The sequence below is a fragment of the Apostichopus japonicus genome, chromosome 8 (assembly GCF_037975245.1).
Source record: "Apostichopus japonicus isolate 1M-3 chromosome 8, ASM3797524v1, whole genome shotgun sequence".
NCBI classification, from domain to species: Eukaryota; Metazoa; Echinodermata; class Holothuroidea; order Aspidochirotida; family Stichopodidae; genus Apostichopus; species Apostichopus japonicus.
In genome coordinates, this window is record NC_092568.1 from 17,401,375 (window position 1) to 17,420,135 (window position 18,761).

The 18,761-nt window shown below is 36.3% G+C and overlaps 1 protein-coding gene across 11 annotated transcripts in view; it reads right to left on the bottom strand.

Moving 5' to 3' along the window:
- LOC139970791 (ral GTPase-activating protein subunit alpha-1-like) overlaps positions 1-18,761 on the bottom strand; it is an 83,963-nt gene that overhangs the window by 42,416 nt on the left and 22,786 nt on the right. For 6 of the 11 annotated variants that reach the window (XM_071976794.1, XM_071976793.1, XM_071976792.1 and 3 more), the window contains exons 4-14: positions 18,484-18,527; positions 14,808-14,991; positions 14,094-14,209; positions 13,212-13,229; positions 7,919-8,057; positions 6,023-6,164; positions 5,317-5,605; positions 3,445-3,516; positions 2,341-2,607; positions 1,520-1,640; positions 559-748 (exon numbers count right to left, since the gene is read on the bottom strand). In XM_071976794.1, coding sequence (XP_071832895.1) covers positions 559-748; positions 1,520-1,640; positions 2,341-2,607; positions 3,445-3,516; positions 5,317-5,605; positions 6,023-6,164; positions 7,919-8,057; positions 13,212-13,229; positions 14,094-14,209; positions 14,808-14,991; positions 18,484-18,527 — 1,582 coding nt within the window. Of the gene's footprint in view, positions 1-558; positions 749-1,519; positions 1,641-2,340; positions 2,608-3,444; positions 3,517-4,438; positions 4,450-4,805; positions 4,887-5,097; positions 5,182-5,316; positions 5,606-6,022; positions 6,165-7,918; positions 8,058-13,211; positions 13,230-14,093; positions 14,210-14,807; positions 14,992-18,483; positions 18,528-18,761 lie in introns of those variants that run through there. The other 5 variants (XM_071976789.1, XM_071976791.1, XM_071976797.1 and 2 more) reach the window with 5 other exon arrangements.

An 18,761-nucleotide genomic window follows, 5' to 3' on the forward strand; every position in this document is an offset into this window, starting at 1 on the left:
GTAAGTTTCTTCTTTCTTGTCTCCGACTGGTACGTCCGATGACCTTCGCTGGATCTAATCTACCAATCTCTGAGAAGTATGTACTTTCAGCAATTGTTGAAATCCAAATGATTTCCTGGTAATTTTATCAATACAGACAACCAGCACTGAACATTTTGAAAGGTTTAAACTTATATAAAAGTCAGTTCAACACATCCAATGACATCAATAGCTGCTGAAATTCATATCGTTAGAACCTAGCATGAATAAACTCTGGATGTGTGAAATGATTAATTCACTTTGGCTTTGAGTACAACATTTCTGTATGCTGCCGTATTGGATGAATCCAACCGTAATAGTAATTACCGATCCATGTTATAGTCACTGCTGTCTCACAAGTTTGCAAGGCGGGTAAGAGTGACTCCATTATTTTTCCCTTTCGGGAAACCAAAAAAGAGCTCACAACAATAAAACAAGTGCAAAGCAACACAAAACTCCCACAAAAATGAATTAATTTGAGAATAACGGCTCTTGGAGGTCAAAGGTGACCAGTTTTTCTAAACCTCGCAGTCTCCTTACCAGGTATCCTTGTTCATTGTTACTTTCATAACGATGTTCTTGTACATGTTTAGGACTGCCTCACATATACTGACTTGTTCCCGGACCTGCCTCTCTTCTTGCCCCAAGGGCTCATATAAGAAGACATGAGCAGAGTGGGTGATGAAAACCTTTGTGGTTGCCTGCATCCCGGCCTCGACGTTGCATTTATCTAAGAAGAAATGAAAAAGCCCTCAACATCACTCACTGATATCAATTTAGATTCCACTGCCGTAGACATTTAAGGACACAAGTTTTGAGGTTACCACACACAGTTGACTACATCATTTACACTATTAACAAAAACAGGCAAACTTTTATGAAAAAGAAATATTTATTTATTGTCATGTTTGAATACATTGACTACAGATATCATTTCCAAATAATTTCACTGCAAAAAGTTAAAATCATATACAGTATTGTCTTAATTTGATATAAACTCTACTTCGCTCTTCACTTACCTGTGTCCTCACAACATCTGCACACTCGCTATACCGTGTCTAGAGTAACCCGGTAACCTTTGACCTGGTAACCTTTGACACTGACACTAACCTTTGACTTGGTGATGAGTGACCAACACCATACATGTCACACGCATTACTATCAGTTACTACTCGGTTCAGTGTACCACTACACACTAGAGGCCTGACTGCTACTTTCAGCTATATTCTGTTAACGCCAAACATATGTCATACACTTTCACAAACTGGCGTGTTATCATTCATTACTTTCCGAGGCTGTGAAAATTACCACATCGTCAGGGCATCCAAGCTCTCAATCCCATTTCACTTTTGTTGACATTTGCACCCCTGAACAGGACTTGCTATCACTTTAATACCCTGTAATATTAATTACTAACAACAATTAGTTAAAGCTGCATACACATCCCATTCAATGGATTGACAATGCTAATTAATTGATGAAATCCAAATAACTCATTTACCAAACTCTTGTTGGAGGGACTGCTTAATTTCATCGCTGAAGGACACGGTAGCTGTCGTTGCGGAACTTATGTCTTCGTTAGAGTTCTCCTCCAGTTGGTCACCTTCCTGGACTTCATTCTCCTATACAAGGAGCAAGAAAAAATAAATTCCATCTCATCAAAATTGATTTGATTCGACCAAATCTCAAGCCAGCAAACAAGTCAAGGACTTCCACATGGTACAAAGGGTGGGGGGAGAGGGGGTGGGGAGGGAGACAAAGTGGGGGGGAATGACAAAGAATCGGGTCACTGGTGGTGCAGTCTCAAATATGTTAGCCCCTTTCTGAGACAAGAAAGAAGGAAATTCATGTATTGGTTAAGTGGAAGTGTGCGGGGAGCAGGTATGAAGGGAGCAGTGAAGTAAATTCTAACAGCAAAGAAAGAAATGAAAATTGAGGTTATCCGGGGTTTCTTTTATTAATCCTTGTTTTAGGTATTAAGTAAGCAAACAGTGCCAATATCATTATATTCTCATATATCCAGGGCAGTAAGGAGAGAAAACATTACATGAAATATAATACAGGCATACAAACTATAAGATTAGAGATTTACATCACTTTCTCTTTCTCTTTTTCTTCATATATTCTAGAACGGATTGTCTGTCGCATTGGCCAATATTTCACGCTGCTATTCACAGTAATTGTTGCAAAGAATCAAATTGCACTGTGGCTCAACAATGCGTTAAAAGCTTGATTTACAGTGGATCAAGCTGTAATGATAGATCAAGTGTACAAGTTGACTTACATTATTAGTTGCTACAATGATTATTCATTTGAACAGACCTGAAATTCTAAGTTATCAAATGTTTTGTCCGGCTGAGGGAGAGGAGGGCTGTCCACATCAGTGACACCTAAATCCTTGTTGGCCTCTAGGAGAGCATTCGCTGCCTCTTTGTCATCTCTTTCGATGGAGATGGAGTCCTTGGTCCCTTCGCTCGGCGCTTGCCGTGGGGGTAGACTCTCCCGAGATGTGTTTGTATCACTGGGAGGAGGAGGCTCTTGGAGCGAAGGCTCTGACATGAATCTAGGTTTCTCCTCGTCTGTCGGAGGCTGCGAGATTAAAAATACAAACACTCATCATTTTAAGAATCGCCACAGAGGATCTTCGCGTTGACGAATCAATGTACTACGATTACAGACTGGTTTTAATGAGCAACCCATGGCACTTGTGTCTGAATTTGATCGAACATGAACTTGACAAAAGAAGAGATTCTTTATTTCCTTTTGCAGACACAAAAATTGTACATAAACACCATCATCAATCAAAGTTATTTTATTGTGAATCATGAATTCATCTTCTAATGAACCTATTTTCACATCGTAATTTTGTTCACTTAGTATTACAGAAGTACATACCAAGGTTCACACTTGATTCAACAATTACATTTTCATGCTCACAACAATTCTCTAATATCTCTTTAAAACTTGCTGAATATATTACTTGCATGAAAAGAGCATACAATATGCTTGACATTAACCATATACACCCCCTCAATATATTATTGTAAATGTTATGAAATTACATTAGAAATCTCATATTACATTTTTGCGCACACTCAACAGCAAACTCTCTACAAAGGGAACACAATAAAATTCATCATTGATCCATCTTTTGAATATGTTAATTATCTGCAAACAAGGATGTAAAATGATTATTAATTGTTATTAATTGGTATTCTTATCAATTAAATGTGAATTATCTGCATTTTCATGACGACCTTCAACCTCTGAAGTTGCTGCTTCAGTAGGGACTTCACACACGGTATGCAAGGTCTGTTCATAATTATGTGATACATTGTTAATTCACACTTTCCGCCACCTGTCAACACAAACTATCAAACTATCACAATTTTTACTTTTTCTCATTACAGTCTTAGTTTCTATTACCTGTATCCAATCCTTGTAGACTTTAAGAGCCTTTCTGACAGCAGTGGCCTCACTCATAGGGAGCAGAAATCCCTATCAAAGAAAATGATAAAAAAAAAAAGAAGAAAGTGGCATAAAGGAAGTTAGAGCTCAAGTATATCTACAGGGAAGTACCACTGGCACTTCAAATGTAAACTGCAGATATATAAAGAAATTGAGAAATTTGCTTGTTGTCTTTTACAGCTCCTCGAGGTATACAAAATATTAATACTGGGAAAGAGGAAATAAATTTTGCGCATGGCTTGTAATCCTGAGTCACTGTTTCGAATCGTGTTCTGGCCATAAATTTTCTTTGCTCTTACTTACTTTGTTTTCATTTCCTAGTCAGTTTTTGTTCTTCATTTACTAACATAAAATGTTACCACAGTAAGGTTACCATGACTGGTTTCACATCCTTATTAATATGGCAGTGACTTTTCTTTTGCAGGGCAAATTTTTAACCGGTGTACAAGACCACCGAATTTCTGTTCGGACAACCAAATCAGTTCTGGAGGTTTTCTGATGACTGCATTTTAACTACTAGATACCACCAAAAACATAAAAACGATAGATTGGTATCGCCTTCCATTCACTTTGAAGATACTGAAATATAGAAAACAAACACAAATGGTAGGCCCAAATGGGAGTTTTACTTGCATAAAGCTGCTGTTCTATTCAGCAAACCTGTACATCTCTCCTACAGTGTACGTGTTGGTCATTCTTAGTCATATTGCTAAAGTTTTAAAAAATTTTTAAAAGTAAGTAGCAGTCTTGGAAACTTGCTGACTAACTTTATGTTCATTCAACGACATATCAATTGCTTCCTGATGATCTGAGGACTTTTACTACAAAGTTGACATTAAGTTTACTGGAATAAAAGACTGTCACAACCATAGCTTACCTGTCTGTGGACTTCTATTACAAAGCTGACATTAAGTCTACTGGAATTAAAGATCTGTAAACAATCATAGCTTAACTGTCTGAGGACTTCTATTACAAAGCTGACATTAAGTCTAATGGAATATAAGACTGTCACAACCATAGCTTACCTGTCTGAGGACTTCCACTGCAAAGTTGACATTAAGTCTACTGGAATAAAAGACTGTCACAACCATAGCTTACCTGTCTGTGGACTTCTATTACAAAGCTGACATTAAGTCTACTGGAATTAAAGATCTGTAAACAACCATAGCTTACCTGTCTGAGGACTTTTACTACAAAGCTGACATTTAGTCTACTGGAATAAAAGACTGTCACAACCATAGCTTACCTGTCTGAGGACTTTTACTACAAAGCTGACATTAAGTCTACTGGAATATAAGACTGTCACAAGCATAGCTTACCTGTCTGAGGACTTCTACTACAAAGCTGACATTAAGTCTACTGGAATATAAGACTGTCACAACCATAGCTTACCTGTCTGAGGACTTCTACTACAAAGCTGACATTAAGTCTACTGGAATATAAGACTGTCACAAGCATAGCTTACCTGTCTGAGGACTTCTACTACAAAGCTGACATTAAGTCTACTGGAATATAAGACTGTCACAAGCATAGCTTACCTGTCTGAGGACTTCTACTACAAAGCTGACATTAAGTCTACTGGAATATAAGACTGTCACAACCATAGCTTACCTGTCTGAGGACTTCTACTGCAAAGTTGACATTAAGTCTACTGGAATAAAAGACTGTCACAACCATAGCTTACCTGTCTGAGGACTTCTACTGCAAAGCTGACATTAAGTCTACTGGAATAAAAGACTGTCACAACCATAGCTTACCTGTCTGAGGACTTTTACTACAAAGCTGACATTAAGTCTACTGGAATATAAGACTGTCACAACCATAGCTTACCTGTCTGAGGACTTCTACAACAAAGTTGACATTAAGTCTACTGGAATAAAAGACTGTCACAACCATAGCTCTAGCAGCATCCACCAACTCTTTCTCCGCCACACCCTGGAAGTCCAGCTCCTGTGATTGGTCACTGTTGGTCAGTGTGGCATTGAGGCTGTTTTCATCTTTGTATGATACGTCCAGGTGCCTCTCCAGAGAGTCTTCCCTCGAATCCTGCCTCTCTTCAGCCCCTTCCTCCTCCTCATCTTCTTCCTCGTCATCTGTTTTGGTATCATTTTTGTGTCTACTGGGGGTGGGGGGAATGAGGACTGGTGATATCTTATATTAACAATAAATCTGACAATTCTAATCAATTAATTCAAATCAAATTTCAAATCATATCAAATTCAAATCAAAATCAATCATAATCAAAATCAATTCAATTCAAATCAAATCAATTAATTCAAATCACTTGTTTTACCAACAATATTATTCTTTATTGCCAACCTTCAATCCTTATGAATAATTATTATAAAACCTCAAGTTTAAACATCAATAATCTGCGGTTTCAAACATTTTCAAGACAATCGATCTATCAAATAACCGATGAAACCACAGAAATCCTTCTACAGGTCATAGACGCGAGCACAATTGTTTAATAATATCCTGTGGTATACACAATCTCATTTAGGGTTAATTTATGCATGATGATGATGAAACTTACAATGCGGGCTTTCTGTTCTTCTTGGTGGTGATGAAGCTGACCACCCACTGTATGACACTGACTTTACACGATGCCACCAGGGCGGATACCATACCATCCTGCCTATCCTTCAGGGAGTGTGGTATAGTCAGATCTGGGATACCTTCAGTAGATCAACCAAAAATTAAATAAATAAATATTTTAAATGAATAAATAAAATGAATAAGTAAATAGATAGATAAATAAACAAATAATAAATAAATAAATAAAATGAAATATAAAAGGAGTAGAGGCAAAGATACAAATAAGAAACACTTCTTGGGCATTTATTTTACAAAAATGGCCACCCATGTGCATAAATGGGGACCTGCAAAGAAAATTTTAAATATAGTTTGTGGCTGCAGCCTATGGGAAGTCCCCCCAGGGGACACGTACACGTGGTGCACTACAGTGCTCCCAAAGCAACTGTTTGAGTTGTTTACACTTGGGTGTTTGGGTGTGAAGAGTTACCAATGACCAAGGATTAATTGATGTAAAGACAAGTGAGAAGGCCTTGCTTGATACAAGACTGTACACTCACAACTTTAGTATGTTTTTTTTAACAATACCTTACCTGTTCCCCCCCCCCCCCACCCCCACTATAAATGCAATTTTTTCATCTATCAGTCCAACAAATTCAATAACATTACGTATTGAGTCCTGAAGAATCCAGATTCATATCATTATAAGTCTCACAGGGAATAGTTTTCATTGCATCTTCCACTTTATACCCTCTGCTGACATTAAAACAGCTAAGTTTATCAAACTGACCAGGTCAGTGTCAAAGTGACACCAGTCACCCAAACATTATCGCCAGGCTTGAAAAAGACCTGGCAATACTTGTTCATAAGTTTACATTATGATAGTTTCACCTTTGTTTTAAAGGAAATATGCCTGAACATAAAAAATTACACGACAAGCTGCCCAGGATCTCCTAATATAGAGTTAGCGTACGTAAATCATGATTAACTGAAATAAAATTAGTCATGCCTCGCTTGTGTTTGATGTGATTACGAGGTTCTTGATTTCCACTCGGCTAGACGTTACAACAGACAGTAATATGCAATATTACACAACAAGGCAGTGAAAGGAAAACTGCATGATGAAGACCATAGACAAACTAAGTCTTCAGATAAATGTTGCTGACTAGAAGACATCCGTTTTAATGTGTGCCTTCAACTGATGAAAACCATGGCTATAAATAAGGTAGCTACACCTCTTGAAGATATGACACTCAATAATTAACCATTTTGAATTTTGTTTTATTAATTAATGAACTTTAACTAATTAAACTGTTTTTCTCTCTCACAATACACGTTTCCTTTTTGGAAGTGGTGTCACTTATGCATGCATCCAATCAATTAAAAATGATGACATTTAATTTGCCCAACCCCTCTTTTTGATGAAGAAATGGTAAATACTTATGAAATTTTTCACATTTGAAAAAAAAATTAAAAAATGCAAATTTTCATCCAAACTGCATCTAGCAAGTGCATATGAGACTTCACAACAGCAATTAATTCCTGTGCATTCAAAATCATAGCCTGAAAAAAAAACTTACACAGAAAACCATTCAGAATAGAAATCACTATCAAAATACATGCAATTATGCTGCAAATATTCAACAGAAACAGTCAGTCACATAAATTTCTTCCCTATGCTTTTAAATGTTTTCATAGAATCATTTCAGCACCTACCACATGAACAAAATCCTTAAACTGTCAACATGCAGGTCTTCGGCTCCTTAATCAATATTGATTTATCGATAAAACATTGGCTTTTAAATTTTTTTTTTCACATTCTTGTAATGTCTGCAGAATTCAAGCGGGCTATCATAAATTTCACATTGCCAAAATACGTTTGAATGTGATACATTACCGTGGAAGGATTTATACAGGCTTGTGGAAGTATCAAACTCTGGGAAGATAGTTGGTAGGTAAAACCTCTTGAAGCAAGTCAAAAGAAAGATAAAGGCATTCTCGCTTCTTCGGTCGTTGTCCCATTCCATCCGGCAAACCTATAACAGAAAAGAAAGAAACTTAACAAAATGAAGAAATTCTGATTTTAGTCTTTCTGTCTTTTCTTAAGTTAAATCAATTTTATGACATGTATATTCATTATATAATTTGCATGTTTTGTCATTTTTTATCTTTTTCAATGTTGCCCTTTTGAAATATTTCTTTACACTGTTCAATATGCAAAGCAAGGTTTTTTTTATTCACTCTTGAGTCTGTAACATTTTGGTTCAACGACGTCACATGACTTGTAACATTAAATATTCCTTTAGATGAGAAATAATTCAGGTAATTCTTTTCGTCTGGAATCTCAAGATGCAAAAGTAAGTGCCTTAAAACCATCTGACGCATGCATCTTTAGTAAGAATTAATTGGTACTTAAGGGAAAATTTGTCAGTCTTGAGGATAGAGAAAATATTGACTTCAATATGGTGCCCATCTAAATATGGTATTAAATTTTTTTTTTTTTTTTTTTACCTTAAACTCATTGAACCAGAATTAGGAATGAAATATAAGGTTGCTCTATCACTGACATAATTTTTTTCTACTCCACATAAATGGCGAATGGAATGTTAAAATCTCTCCCTTTGCTGTTTTTTTACATGACCAGATAATTCAATTGAAAAAAAATATTTGCAACTATATTTTGGCAGTAGATAGTCAATTGGCTAACAATTGTTTCTCTTTTCAATATGTTCCAGAGCTTCGTGTACGGAAACATACAGTCATAGTGTGTCTGACCAAGAAGATCTTTCAGATGAATTCTTTCCCTGTCAATAGATTATTGAGAATTGGTGAATCGTTCTGATGTCCGAGTCCTGGTTATTAATAGCTTCATCCATTGTTGGTGGGATTGATTTTTTTTTTTAAACGAAACACTGCCTTTATCACATTTTTGACGATCCTCAATCAATACCTAGGCTTTGAAATGGTTTCCAACCATGACTGATAAATATCAACAAAATTATAAATTAAACAATTGAGAATTAAAAACTCTATACTTCTAAATATCACTCCATTTGATTATTTTTGGACTGGTCATATTTTTAAATATTGTGAATGATCCAACAAGTTTATATATTATTTTCTAGATTATTCTTGCAGATATTCCAGAGACCATTTAAAGAAGGTCCTGTTTAGAGAATGAAAGACTCCTAGAGGGGAACATCTTTCAATCACCCGAGCACACTTGATGCAAGTCGGCAATGTATATTGTTCTTTGAAAAGTGAGCTCACAACAATACACAATACGCAGTGTCAGATGAGTGCATTGTCATTTTAATAGGCGGTTGGAGACAATGCCACAACCAACCATTGTCAAATCATCTTCACTGGCTAAATGATTGCTGTGTCTCCATTCTCTCCATCCTCCCTGATCTTGCACTGTTACTCTATCTGTTACTTTAATACAGTTCACACACAAACACTTCAACTGTTATATTTTGTAATATCATTTTCACTTCTAAAAGCATAGCTCACAAATACAGCAATATTCAGTAATTTATGTATTTATGGCTGAATGGAATTATTTAACTGGTACTTTCAAATTCAAAAATATTGCAAAGCTGATGTTATTTACTTCAAGAGATGCAATGGGTTACATCCCACAGACGGGGCATATTTTTATAATCAGAGGGTACCAGAGTCATTTTGGACAAACTGATGCTTTACATATTACAAAAATTGCTGGGATTTTGTTATTTTGCATCATGAGACTCAAGGTGTATACACCCTACAGTAAGGTAGATTGCCAGTCAATTTTGTCCATCTGATGCCTCCACATCGCAAATACTGCAAGGAATTTGTTTATTTTTTTGGGCATCAAGAGATGCTATGGGATATACTCCTTCCGAAGTATGCATAATACTGCTAATATTTCAATCAAACTTTTACCAGTGCAAGTAAATAGAGTCTTGTTCAGTTTAAAAATGACAGAACAAACTGTAACAATAACTACGAATGAAATACAACACTTTACATGAAGGACAAAGAATGTAACACAAACTTGATCAAATTAAAATGAGCAAACAGACAGACAGACAGACAGACAATCAAGCAGTATGACAGACATGTAAAGTAACAGTGATGTAAATCTGGAAATGCTTTTCAATGATAGGCTAAGAACCACCCTGCACTGCTAACCTTCAATGAAGAGGTAATTCTTACTAGAAGATAAGTTACAACACCTGACAAGTCAATTCTAGCCTGGCCTTCTTTTGAGGCAAACTGAGCCCTTGAAAGTTTATTCGTTGACTGATGCTATTATAACCCTGCACCTCTAGCAATCAATGTAAGCATAGTTCTAAACCAAACACTCGAAAACACCAAACACTCAACAACACCTGACCAGTCCATCCTAGCATGGCCTACTCTTGATGCAAAATGAGCACTTCATCTTATATATATGTTATCTAACACTCATTGACATATTATTGCACATTTGTCAGTTCGTTAAGGTTTTGTTCTACTTCATCGTTGTAATCAGTCACAACTCACACAAGTACTTTATCTTCCCTCCGCCCCCCTCCCCCACTGGATCCACACCAGTGTATGCATTAGAATGCGCTATTGTGGGATTCCCGCAATTTAGATTTTATCAGGCTTTGTTGATTTTTGTAAGGAGTAATGTGATTGGTCAAACTTTCCAAAAAGAAAACACTGGCTTTGTTAGTGCAGCACTGCACAGTGTGTATTGTGTATAATGGTCGACCATATGTACTGCACTGTATGTACCATATGTGTGCTAAAACTCGGTACTGGCATATGTACGTATGTTTTAACTACTAAAAATCTTGAAACCCACCCCCCCCCAAAAAAAATGGGTACTCAAAGGCACGAAAAGCTGCAAACATGGTTACTAGGAGGTTGCTACAAATGGAGTGATGTTCTGTATTATGAACTGAATTGAGAATATTTCTGTGAAAATATGTTAAAACTACAGTACCCAATAAGTCAACTTCAATTATGATAATAATCTCAAGATAAAAGACAATATCTGAACTGTCATTGATGAAATTAATTTATCTCTTCAAACTTTTTTGAACACAAGAAAATTTTAATGACAGATGTCACCTACCTCCAGGTCTTAAAATGAAAAAAAAAGAACATAATAATAATAATAGGCAGTGATATGCATGCACCGATGGTATTTACTCTCACCTTCTTTTGGCAAAAATCAAGAATCAAAAATGCAAATTAGGAAATCAATTAAATAAAAAAAATGATTGGACATCATTCCTTGTCCCACTTACCTGTAATGATATAACACAACTAAATGTAGCTGGCAATTAAGGGGGTGAAGAAAATGGGTGAAACCTTAATGTGCAAAAAAAAAAACTTGTGCTTTCAGAATAACCAAATCTGCCCTGGGGTCGCCTTATTTTTCTCATTTTCAAACCAAGCTATTGACCAGAGAATGGCCAATAATACAAGTGAGTCCATGTATAAACTTGTATACACAGCTGCCACCAAGTATACACTACCCAAGAAAGGATCAAGAGCGGTTTCATGCATCTGACCACAAGTTTACCCATGTGCATATTCCATTTCTTGACTATTTTCTACCTTAATTTAAGAAATATATTTGCCAAATTTGACTTATATTTATGTATTATTATTACTAATTTGTTTTAAAACTGAGTATACAAAAAATGTATACATATATACCAGCACTTCACGAGTTACTGAAGTCGTTGTCGACACCATGTCATTCCAAGGACTAACACAAAGTCTCATAACATGTGTCATTACACATAATGTCAGGTTAGTGTCTTCAGATTACAACTTGGAATCAGTAAAATTAGTAAAAATTTGTGAGTCAAGGTATAATAATTATTAAGTTAAACAGCCGAAAGATTTACAAGATACGGCTGTTCACAGAGAGATCTAGGGCATTCTAAGTGAAAACTTGATGAAAAAGGTAGAATTAAACTGAAATAGATACTCTACAATTCCGGTGAAATACTGTAAATGGTTATCAGAATAAAGGCAGGAAAGGATGTAGTAGTGCACTATACTGACATTGACATATATATATATATATATATATATATATATATATATATATATATGTATTATGGAGGGTGTGTGATAAATAAGAGATATTAGATGGGCCGTTGGGACTATAATAGCCGAGTTCTCTACTACTAGAAACGAACTGTTACCATCAAGAGTAAACAGATGACTGACTGGTATGGATGTGTTAGAGTCACTATTACGACTGAGGACAAACACCTACATGGTTTGCGATGCACTTAACTTCCTCGTTGTACAAATGGAAACAAATACCATGGGTCTTTGGGTTGTAAAGGTCATCATTCTTTACCTCTTCCCTGCACCTCTTTGTATCTGTGGCGTTTCCATCATTTTGAGTTTTGTAAATGTCTTACAAAAATTTGCCCACGGAATGAAAAAAAGAAATTGTACCTCTCTTTTTTATGTCAAAGTTTCCTAGATGTGATGGGTTCAATATATGTGTTGTACTTAACAATAATTAGGGCAATGAAGGGTAAAATGACTACAAATGATAACTTTTTGAACCCAAAGTTTCACAGAGCACTGTACTGTTCCTCTTTAATACCCCATAGTGAAGGAGTCACAATTTTGTATAATTTTATAGAATGCCCAAGACGGAGAAGTTACACACTGTATTAAGTACGTCGGCAGGTGGGAGGGGGGGTGGGGGTTGTTTACACATTTCCAGACAAAAATAATTTAAAAAAAATTGAAGTTGAAGGTCCAAAGATCTTTAGGCATCTCACTTCTAAATACATGCTAATTTAGTAATTGTAGAACCAAACAATGTTGATTTTTACTCAGCAAAATTTCATGTCATTCCCGCTATTCCAAGAGTAAAGGAATGAACCATCTTCAGATGCCACACTAGACATTATTATTTATTGCGGTCATGCAAATGATTAGGCTGGGATGCAAGGGAGTTGGACACGAGAGCCTTTTTGAGTGTCGTCCAAAAATGACACAGTTGGAGATTTTATGACAGTCAGTCCCCTTTCACCTCACCCTCTTTCGGGCAACGACATAAGAGAATATGGACCAGTTGATCTGATCGAGATTTTATGTTATGGATCATGACACTGCAAATGTTGAATGGTAGGTGAGAATAAGAAGATGCAGAATTGTATTAAAATTATACCTACCCTGTGAATCATCAACGACTGGCCGAACAAAAAGGAAAAAACAGAATGAGGGAGATATAGTACGCATGACGTTATTAACAACATCCATTATCGAAGAACAACTGACTACCGCAGGGGTAAACACTTCACAATTATTGAAAAAGAAAACAAAATTCTACTCACAATAAATTACAGAACCAAGTACGGAAATATACCAGTTGTTTCTATACATTAATGCACAAAGAACCAGCATCATAAACTTTCTATCACCACTTCAAAAAAGAACAATAATAAAATTTACTACACGATAATTACTTGAAATATAAAACCCTGCAACTCTATGCAACTTGGTATTAATCTGAAAGCAGATTTTTGAATCCAGAGCAAAATAAATTCCAGAAATTTCGGTATATTACCGAAAATAAGAATGCAATTTCTCAAACTAAGACGACCTCCAACATTTTGTCAAAGAATCGCTCCCAATCAGGGAAAGGAGCCATGATTTCATAGAGTATTGAAAATGTTGTCACTGCCACATTTTCCACATTAATTAGCATAAGTAACACACAAGCAATCCCAAAGTGGAAATTTTCACACTTTTGAACTATTTCTGTCATCATCATGAAATAAAACTTCACCAGCCAAAATGTTAACAAACTTTATTATCATGGGAATCATTTTTGCGAAGAACACTGAAATTTACCAACACAGATGCAAAAATTTTGCTTAAAGCTAACACAATGGAACAAAGAAACACAAGAAGAGAAGATTAAACAGATATCATAGAAGATACATCGTGCAACACTTTCAACAACATTTCAACAACCATTACTAAAGAACGTCATCCATTTTAGTGTGTACGTATTCTCTGTAATGCCTTAGATACAGGGCTATGAATCTCACCTCAGCGACACTGTATCGTAACAAGGACTCTAACATTACTTTGGTCAGGTTCTCCGGCTGCTTCTCTCCCGGCTGCTGAGGGATGATGGGTTGCACTTCTGTCTCCTCGACCGGAACTGGAAAAGAGAGAGAAATACTAACCATCATCGACTCTAGAAGGGTAATGACAGGTAATGCACGTCTTAGAGTGTACTCCCTGTAATGAGGGTCACAGTATTACCGATCACTCAGTTGGCACGATTCTTTTGTAACAAGGTGAGTTCATATCATGCTTCAAAGCAATTGTACTGACAGTATGAGTAGTATGAATTTTGTCATGATTTCTTTCAGATAAAGATAGAGAACTTTACGTACTGTCGATACGAGTGCTTTGAAGCATGATATGAGAGGATAGTTATAGAGTGGTATTAGCATTGGAAAATGATCTAGACAGGCTGGTTGGGACAGTGCCATCTATTTAGGTACTTTCGTGTCACGCATCAAGCACTCGTCTGATAGTTTGAACACTACGAATAATACTTTTGTATGAGAAAAGTACGGAACTGTTCATACTGTCAGTATGAGTGTATTGGAACATGATTGAAAACAAAGTATAGAGTGGTATTAGCAATGAGAAATGCACCTTATACTGTAGACTGTTCTAGACATATATTACATACAGAGTGTTCTCACTGTGTGGACACAGGCAAAGTGAGAAATGGAGAGAAGTCTAACCTTCAGAATTGGATATGACCTTTGACCCCTGCACCATCACCCCTTCCAAAGAAGTTCCTTGAAGTTCCTCCGGAGGGGGGAAGTTTGGAACCAGAGTGGCATATATGAGGTAGCACTCATGACTAGAATTGTTCTGAAGGACTTGGAACCAGAGAAGGAAGAGACGCATCCCATCCAGACGAACCTGACAAGGAGAAAAACAGAAGATCAAAAATTAAATAATAATGGTAACCATAGAAACTAAATAATAAATGATCATAATACACCATTCTTATGTAGTGCACCACACACTTAATTCTGAAATAAAAAAAAGAAAAAAAAAAAAAATGAAGAAAAAAAAAGAGGGCAGGCAGAGATAGAAAAAGTATAACATTGAGAACAGATGAGTCTCATTGTAAGGCTTTAATATTAGAGATTCAGCTTCTTTAACTTGGGGGAGGCAGACTATGCCACAGGAAAAACAGAATAAGACTGACAACCACAACTACCAGAGGACTTTGTGGCTAGAGTAGGAGGAGCAAGTCAACGTTTAGTACTAAAGTGCAGGTGGCGACCTGAGTTGTACATGAGGAAAAGACTTTGTGAGTATGTGGGGGATGGACCATTGATGCATTTGAAAGTTAGGAGTAAAACTTTGAAATTGATATATGTCTTTATTAGTTTTAGAAAAATGATAGAAATAGAACACAGAATGAAACAATCAAGGGGAAACTATGCATCACTATCACAATATTAAACAATAATAAGAAAATCATGAATGGGCCTAACAGAATATAATAGTACCTAAAGGGATGGACTAAAGGGATAGGGGAATCCATTTCTCCCCCCCCCCCTTAACCTCGTCCCTCCAGCCTCATGTTTGGAAATTTAAAAAAAAATAAAATAAATGAGTTCTGCATATGTCTTCTGTTGCAATATATACAGCAAGTCATCCAATAATACAGAGGAACTAATGTCTGAAACAGTTGGATAGTTGACCAAATAGTTTCCATATTGTAAACCAACTGTTCTTTTATTCCTTTAAGATAGCTCCGGTTTTAGTTGACAGCTTTCACTTCAATGATCAGCAGAATTTATACCCAGCCAGAAAAGGATGTGTCTAACCACTGGCTAGACTGCCAAGTAATTATGGTGATTTGAAAGTAAAATGAGGAAATTTCAAGTATTTCACAACTAAAACTATGTTGAGTGATACAGGCAAAGACAGCAGAGGTGAATTAAATGCAAGTTCAGACACTAGAAACTGCAATGGTCGACAGGATATATTATTCTTCCATTAAGCAATTAATTTTTGCATCTGATCTGTTCCATAATTGCAATTGCTTTCCTTATAAAAGTTGAGTTTGACAAGAAATCATTTCAATGGGAAAAGAGTACAGAGATTTACGACTCAATATGGGATTCAAATCCAAAGCCAAATTTCTCTTCCCTGCCATTTTCTTGGGTTTTACCGAATGAAATTGAGACGAGATCGACTAGTTACATGGTATGTGAGGTACTGTTGTGTCTGACTGCCACCCCTCCTGCCCCTCCCCCTCCCCCTCCCTCTCCCCCGCCCCTCCCCACAAAGAAATAGCTATATTGGAATCACCAACGACTGGGCTTGTAACACAGAGGTCATTGGCTTGAATCCCTCTCAAGCCATTAATTTGTCTGCACTTTTCTGTAGTTTGTTATTTCACCAGCAGATTTCCGCTGTTCGTTTCACATGTATAAGAAATAATGTCAGCAACGTTTAGAGATCATTTGACATGAGTCGTTAGATCATGAACAAATAGATTGTATTGTTTTGATTTCTTAGACTAATGTTCTTGTCGCGTGCAAAGACTTGACTAGTCGTTCCATTTGTTGGCCAAGACATATTCATATTCTATCAATGATATTATTCATACATAGGTGAATATATACATACATTTTGTTTTTACCCAATCAAAACAATTGCACTCAAACATAGCTTCTCTTTCTTGGCAATTTCTTTCTTTCTCCGGTTCCTGCTTCACAAAGACTAAAATAGGATATCATTTACCGAAAGATTACTTCTAATGCAATAGACAGTTATTTTGTAACATGCCAAAACTACATTTTTTGTAATGACAGAAGAGGACCATAACGAAACAGCTTGTAGAATTGAAAGCAATATTTTACGAAGATGTTAACATGCTTCTCTTTCACAATTTTACCTTTACAATATTTTTCTTAAATTTTCTCACATTGCAACATCAATCTATCTTGAATTGCTATTTGAGGATGTAAAAACAAATCTTTTTTAAAGACCACAAGAAACCTCACAAGAAAATTTAATTAACCTAGACAAAAACAATACTGAATTACTGTAATGATCTTGAGAAAGATCTTATTCCTCTATCAACTCCCTCTTTCTTGTTTCTCTTCTTTCTTTTTCTTTTCTTCTTACTTAAAGATTCTTGTCTCTTATAGTGCACATCATGTTTACTCTGCTTTTCTGGCTTATTTACTATTACGACTATGTGCACTATTATGACTCACAAACAAAACCTGACAATTGAATGTCATCAACAAAGTCAGGCTATTTGGACAAAGCCTCTCTTAATGACAGGTCTGGCAAGGTGGCATGGACAATTTATGGATACCTATTACGCAGGATCACTATGACGTATAAGGTGTGTGTGTACTGTTCTTCACACCAACGCTACAGTACATATAAACATGTTTGGTGGTGTGTACAGGGAAATAGGACTGAAAAATAAAATCCTATAGATTTATTGAAGGAAGATGTGGTTCAGCTTTCCCGCCTACTAAAGAGAAGACTGTAGGTAGGCAGATGGGTAACATACGAATAGTTGAGTGTGAAATGTACAGCTCCATGATTTGCCGATTGTTGATTTTGAAATGAGTCACAGACATGGTTTAGTCTGCCACAAAGGCTAGTCACATTTAGTCAGAGAAGGGGAGGTTAGGGAAGAGGGGGGGGGGGGGGAGACTTTTGTGTGTAGAAGAAAGATGAATCTTGCATCCACTGTGGGTTTCATGAAAAGACATTTTGGTATACAAGCTATCCTTGCTTTGAGCTCTGTAAAAGCATAAATTAGATAACAAGACAGTGAAAGAAAATGCTAGACGTGCAATTTGAATAACTTACAATAGCTTGAAACAAAAGATTGTCAATGTGTATATATATATATATATATGGATATACCATTACATACTGTCTGTTTGCAACCCCACAACTAGACTGCTGAGATTGTGTGGAGACAGGTAAGCGAGGAGCGAAGTGAAGAAGTGCAATCAACAAGAAATTGGTCTATATCACTAGTGCTACAATGTTAGCTGAATCTCCCCCTTTTCATGGTGCATGGGACAAATATGAGAGCAGATGTCCAGTCACATAAAATATGGATCTCCTCACTACAGTCCCTATGATCCACACCTGGTGCCCCACCCATTTTCCTTTCCTCCCAACTGATCTGTTCATCTACGTGTTCGTTATGAAGATGCATATTTTCTATATTTTACATTTGCGGAAATAACTTTGAAGAAAGAAAAAAAAAGAAATGTTGGTCGAGGATAAAAGGGAGATCAAAGAGACACTGTATCTCTAAATCAATGAAGCAAGGAGAGTGCAACAGTAGACTACAGACAAGTAAGAAAGCCCAGGGAGTACTTAAATCATCAAAAGTAATATTATTTGATTACAAACCTTCAGACAGTTTCCAACATGAAGTAGCTTCTTCAGTATTCTCCCTGCATGACGAGAAAAGGAATGTAAAAAGATAGATATGAATAAAAAAATCCTCTCTTAAGTCTTAATTTATAATATGAAATGAAACTATGGTGAGAGGGAAAAAAAACGACTGGTTTTCACATCAATTTCATATTCACTGATAACGTTCTATGACTGTATGCAGCTGAAATGTCATTCTGTTGCGAGAAAAAAAAACGAAAAAAATTCTACAAGGGGATATTCCTGTGGGAGAA